The sequence below is a fragment of the Raphanus sativus genome, chromosome 9 (genome assembly GCF_000801105.2).
Source record: "Raphanus sativus cultivar WK10039 chromosome 9, ASM80110v3, whole genome shotgun sequence".
Taxonomy (NCBI): Eukaryota; Viridiplantae; Streptophyta; class Magnoliopsida; order Brassicales; family Brassicaceae; genus Raphanus; species Raphanus sativus.
In genome coordinates this window covers 16,563,069-16,569,874 of record NC_079519.1, presented here as the reverse complement: position 1 = coordinate 16,569,874, position 6,806 = coordinate 16,563,069, and the positions used below count along the sequence as shown (strand labels likewise).

At 38.2% G+C, this 6,806-nt stretch overlaps 1 protein-coding gene across 1 annotated transcript; it reads left to right on the top strand.

Moving 5' to 3' along the window:
* The first annotated feature begins 5,379 nt into the window (after window positions 1-5,379).
* On the top strand, window positions 5,380-6,048 carry LOC108824783 (uncharacterized). Its single transcript, XM_018598171.2, has one exon. It carries the CDS (start codon window positions 5,380-5,382, stop codon window positions 6,046-6,048), a length of 669 nt encoding a protein of 222 aa, XP_018453673.2.
* Window positions 6,049-6,806: the final 758 nt, after the last annotated feature.

Genomic DNA, 6,806 nt, shown 5'->3' with positions numbered 1-6,806 from the left:
AATTTGCCAATTTCGAATTGTTGCATTTCCTACAAGGGTAGGACATCCTACTATTCTCTAGGGCGAGCTGTGTGAAATCTGCTTGATGCATAAATGTCTCCAGTCCCGCAAGGTATTCTTTCGTCACTCTCCCGTTACCATCTATATGCATATATATTATCGGAGCCGGACATTATTTTTTCTTTCTTGTTTTTATTTTTTTTTCTTGTTGGTGTGTTTACAATGATGTTCAAATGTCCATATTTATAGGAAATTTTCGAATATGATAGTTGAAATTTTGCTACGAATTTACGACAAAATCTTGTTAGGTGAAACAAAAAAAAATTGCTTCGAATATTTCGTCGTTAAGACCACGTCGATCGGTTTCCTAGCAAAGAAGACGCTAAGTTTACGTCGACCTTACGAGGAAACTAGTTTTCCTCGTAAAAGTCATGTGACCCTACGTTTTAGTTACGAGGAAACAGTTTCCTCGTTAAGTCACGACGAAATAACGTTGATCTTAGTTTTCCTCGTAAGGGACTCGTAATATCGACGTAATATTTTCCTCGTTAATTTTCGTCGCTAAAGAGGTGTTTTCTTGTAGTGTAATAACATAATAATTACATATTAAATAACTAAGAAATCAGTTTTTATTATGTAATAAATTGGCCTGAGCATATAAATCAAACAATCGCTCTTGTTTATTCACAATCATTTTAGGGTAAATAAATAAAAAAATCAATCTTATATATCGTATATGATATATAATTAGATTTAAATGATATTGGCATAGATATATGGTATAATTTTAATATGGATATTTATTAAATGAGGTTTCTACTCATATAATTTTATGATTATTTGCATATTTGTGTAACAAAATTTTACACCAACAAATGTTTTTAATGTGGAATGTTTAGTGGTTTCGATTTATAATCATTTTTTTTTAAAATGAAGATTTTAAAATTAAAATATTAACTTTCAATATATGTTCAATGCAAATATCAAAATAAAAGTATGTATTTTTATATGATGTATGATTTAATTTAAACGATATGAAATATATATATATACTAACATAAACACCTGTTAAAATAAAATTATTTATTCATATGATTTTATAATCATTGTATTAATATAGAAAAAAAATTAAAACTTGATCTCAAAAGTGTATGTGAGACTTTTAACAGTTTTCATAATTTATACTAGTTTTGAAAAATTCAAAATACAACATATACAAAAAATCTAAATTTTTATTATATGATTAATGTTATTGTGTAATTTCTTTTAATAATAAAGAATCTTACAAATAAGATAGAAAGTATACAGATTGTAAGCCAGATTGTAAGCACATCTATATTATTTAAAATCATTAATCATCACATATATTTTAATCACATTAGGTAACTCTGTAGGTTTTATTTTTAAAATATATATATATATATAATTTCAATTTGATAAATGAATGGTTCGTAATGGATATACAATATAATATAACATTTCTTTCCAATTTAATTTCTAACTAGTAAAATTTTCAATTGATTCTCAAAAAGTCATGTAACTACAATTAGCATTCCAATTATGTGGCAACTCAGTAGGACACTTTTTAATTAATACAAACTGAAGGTTATAATTTTTAAAATATTTATTTATTAATATATAATTTTAGACCAACAAAGTTTTCAATTAATTCTCAAGCCGTTATGTACGCAAAATTAGCATTTCAATTACGTGAAAACTTAGCAGAACATTTTTTAGTTAATACAAATTACATATTATAATTCCTTAAATGTTTCTCTATCATTTGGATGTATTTTTATATAATAGGTTATGTGAAAGATGAGTACTAACTCAATAAGTATCCCAGCCCATGATATTTTGACTTTAGGTCGATGACATTTATATAAATTGTGAAATGAAAAGTAAATTTTACTTCAGCTGCTCGTATCCAAAACCTTTAAGTAACGAGACCCAAGATTTGTCAAATGCTGAGATTTTATTTCTGCAGTAAAATCCCGTATCGATCTAGTTTGTATGTGTGTGGCTACCAACAAAAGCATCACATTTGGAGTGTTAAATAAACTATCGGGTTGTTTTTGTACAGAGTTCTCCTGCAGAATAACAAAATATATTAGAAAATATAAGATGTGTTGTGAATATATTATGTGATCGACCCATTTCTGTCCAAACCGGACAGACCGGACCAAACCATTTCTGGACGAACCGGACGAACCGAACCAGACCGGACCAGACAAGTCTATGTCATACCAGACATGACCAGGCCCGACTCAAGCCCAGCCCATGAAGACCAGAAGCTGGCGGCCCAATGGAGAAGAAGATAGAGACAAGTCCAAGAAAATAAACATCAAGAAGATTCAAGTTTATCCATATGTAATTAGTGATTATCATAAACATAGATAGATTAGGATTTATATTCCCTTATGTTGTGGGATTTAGATTTATCTCATTTCTAACTTGTATATAAAGGACCTTTAGTCCTTAAGATTAATAAGACGAAATCACTTCCATTTACAACACGTTATCAGCACGAGCTAACCTAAAACTCGAGCTAAACCTAAAACCCTAGAAAACCCTAGTTTACCCGCCGACTTCAAACAGCTCGAACTCCCTAACCACGAGGAACCAGAAGACGAGCTACCTATTGATTTGAAGATCTCGGAGAGAAGAATCCAACGCCGAAGACCTTGACGCAATCCGAGTTCAGACGAGTTCGCAATCGTCGTTACAAGTCAATCGGACAGGGAAACCCTAATCTGCCCGATTTCTCTCTCTAAAAGCTTCAACTTCAAATCGATCATTCTCCCAAACCGTAACGATCCAGAAGACGTGCGACATATCAATTTGAAGCTATTGAAGAGGAGAATCTAACGCCGCAGACTTCACCTCAATCCGTGATCAGACGCGTTCTCTACGAGAGTTACAAGCCGCGCCGTCAATTGATCTAAAACCCTAAACCGCAAAACCTAATCTCTTTTCATTGTTTTATTATGAGATTTATGTTTAAACTTTAACCTAACTTGATTTGCGATTGTGTTTAAGGTATATAACTGTGGGAACCGAAATTCACACTGTCGATTTTAGTTAAGTTAAAACGTAGGAAAACTAAGTTGACCTAGTTTTCCCCGAGGATCCCGGCTATCTGCTGGGCCACGCACGACAAAGTTAAAACAAGTCTAATTCGAGAATAAATGCGTAAAATGAATAGAGCAAAAAGAAAGAATCTTATTTCCGAATCTGCGGAGAACGTTTGGACAACAGGACGAGATCTCGGCCACGAGAGCTGTCGATCGTTGCTAGTCTTAGAACCTAGATCTAACCTAGTTGAGTCGCAGCTCGCTAAAAAAGGAAATAAGCGCCTAAGTTCTAAATTGCTCTGGAGTAGTTTCTTTCTTCTGATTTCGATCCCCCTTCCTCTGCTCCTAGCATTGCTTATATACTCCCATATGACGGTCTATCCTTGGTGGGCTGAGTCTGCCGTGGGCTGGACTTTTTCCATTTTTGTCGGCTTTCGTGTTTATCGGGAAAGTTGACATTTATCTTTTCGGAAAGTTGACATTTATCTTTTCGGAAGTTTATCATTTATCTTGTCATGCGAAGATAATTGTAAACCGTCGCATCTATCCCTTTAGAAAATCGTAAACTGGTCGTCCGATCGGAGTTGGTCCCTTTCGGGCCGCATTCCGGGCTTCCGCTGTTTTTCTACGATTTCTCTGAAAGGATGCTCCTACTTGGATGACGAGTCTTTCGGAAGATCTTCGATCCATTGTTGAGGTGAATGGTGTTGTACGATAACCATCACCGTTTTATACGAAGTCTTCCTATCCGTTGACGTCTTAGGGGTTTTCAGAAATCCCGGAACAAAAAAAGGAGTTTTATTTATAAGGACTCGGAAAGTCGTGAAACACGGATTTCCGGCGACCCGGAGGCTTGGAACTTATGCACGAAGACTAGCCGTCCGACGACCCGAGCGAGCACGGGGCTAGCCGCCCGGCGACCACGGCCAGCACGGGCGCTAGCCGCCGGCGGCCACGGCCAGCACGGGGCTAGCCGCCCGGCGGCCACGGCCAGCACGGGCGCTAGCCGCCGGCGGCCACGGCCAGCACGGGGCTAGCCGCCCGGCGGCCACGGCCAGCACGGGCGCTAGCCGCCGGCGGCCACGGCCAGCACGGGGCTAGCCGCCCGGCGGCCACGGCCAGCACGGGCGCTAGCCGCCGGCGGCCACGGCCAGCACGGGGCTAGCCGCCCGGCGGCCACGGCCAGCACGGGCGCTAGCCGCCGGCGGCCACGGCCAGCACGGGGCTAGCCGCCCGGCGGCCACGGCCAGGACGGGCGCTAGCCGCCGGCGGCCACGGCCAGCACGGGGCTAGCCGCCCGGCGGCCACGGCCAGGACGGGCGCTAGCCGCCGGCGGCCACGGCCAGCACGGGGCTAGCCGCCCGGCGGCCACGGCCACGTCCGGTGTTGGCTGCTCGGTTCCTTCGGCGCGTTCGTGTTCTTTGCGTTTTTAGTTTTCCGTAGGTTTTTCCTTGTGTAGAAAATGTTTCTAGCAGTTGATTTCGAGACGATGAATCTCGAACTTAATTTTTTTTCTTAAGGTTTCTCGATTAACAATTAGTCTCTCGAGGTTGCTTTTACATCTTTCATATTTTTCCGAGATTTTCGGACATCGATTTCGTCTTGACCGATTTTGACCCCAACAATAACTCAAGAGCAGCCTTGATTCATGACCTTATCAAGATCCAAACCCTAACCAAGAGACTAAGCCGCCAACTCTCTATAGCTTGTTCTTTTTCTTGGCGATTTTGTTTCAATTTATACTAACTTGTTTTACTCTTGTGTTTAAGGTTTAACCAAGATGAACTCTTGATTCATAAATACCAGTCAACCCAATAGGAGGATAAGGTAACCCTAATCATGAGATCATAATGTTTGATTGAACATCCTGATAGAAACAAATTGCTAGGATATCGGATTAGAATTCCATGAATTAGAAATCGACTGATAGGATTATATAATCTTTAGCAAACTCTTGAATCTAGGATTTGATAATCCTTATCTGGTTTTGAAAACCGGAAAGTGCTAAACCAACCTTAAAACCGGTTGTGTTCTTGTTCATACTAATCTACAAACATCGACCATGGACTTATATTATATCGGTTTTTAAAAACCGACCAGGTCTTGTTTTGTTTTAACCAAAGCCGTGTGGCTTGAGGTTTATATTGGTATGGAACTGATATTGCTGAACAACAAAGCCGTATGGCTTCTTGATTTTATTTGATGACCGGATGGTCTTTGCAGCCTAAATGGGCGCATGATATTGTTTTCTTATATAGCCAGATGGCATGAGAAACTAACTGATCATTGTTTGTGATGAATTCAGATGTCGATAAACTCAGATTACAGTGTCCTAAATCTCTCCGGAGACAATTACATTGAGTGGACCATGAACACTTCAGGAAGATTAAAGTTAAGAGGAGTTTGGAAGTGTACCAAGTTCAACAATGATACCACTGCAAGTGAGAGGTCTTATGCCCTCAAGATCATGAAGAATAAACTCTGTGATGATCTAAAAATGATGTACAGGTACATCAATGATCCACATTATCTCTGGTATACATTGAACAACAGATACTCAGAACTATTTGTGCATAAAGCAGAAAAGGAATGGCGAGAAATAAAGTTCCAGGATTATGAATCAGTGGACGACTACGACTCTGACCTTATGAGAATCGCCTACACTCTCAACCTATTTGGAGAGTCGACAACCAACAGGGATAAGCTCACCAAGACTCGTGAGACTATCCATCCGAGTGATGCGATATCCTTATATCACGCCAGTAAGTGTACTACTTACTTTGATCTACTCGACAAACTGTTGGCAATCGAGAAGAAGAAGAAAACAAAGGCAGAGAACATCAAGCAATTTGATGATATCTTACACATACATAAACTGAGACAAGAGTTTGATCTGAGTATTCCTGAAGCTGGTGAAGAAGAACAAACCGAGTGGACTCATGTAGATAATGAGCTTGATCTATTCATTGAATAAGAATCAATGTAAAGCCAAGTCCAAAGTGTTAAAAAGGAATGGCCGGTTTTGTTTTATTTTTTATTTTTGACATTCTGAATTTTTATTTATGATTTGGTTTTCATTTTATTTTATCTTGTCATCTCTGGAAAGCATTAATAAAATTTTAATTGATTTGATTACAATCTTTGATTGAAAAATGACAAATAAATTTCGAAAACCAGTATGTCTAAAAGAGACAAATCCTATGGCATTACCCTAAAGGGGGACGATTTTATTCACTAAAAATGAAAGCCCCATTGATTTATTTTGAATGGTTTCGAATGGGCTAAGGACAGGAATGTTCTTTCTGATTATATGAAAAATAAAATTGCCAAAGGTATAAATGATCAAGAATAAATTCTCCATGTTGATCTAGACTATGCCAAATGATCAAAATGATAAGGAACAATGGCATTTGGTAACCAGTAAGGTTAGCCACGAAATTATACTTAATGGTATGACCGGATTAGCCATCCGAATTGAATTTATAAAATCTGATGCAAAGATTTAAAGGCACAAAAGAGTTCTCCCATAAATCTCACGTGTGTCGTATGAACACAAGGGAAACTCATGAGGCTTCATTGTCCAAAAGGTATCATGGAAATGGCACAATAATTTTGTGTTCTTACAGAAATGATTTTATAACATGTTCCTGATAACCTGGCTGAATAAATTTTCGAATTATAACCTATACGGTTTAGACTATAAAAATTTATGAAAAGTCTTGAGCATCCACA

Excerpts from the sequence above, each read along its gene's own strand:
- LOC108824783 (XM_018598171.2), top strand. The coding sequence starts at position 5,380 with ATGTCGATAAACTCAGATTACAGTGTCCTAAATCTCTCCGGAGACAAT.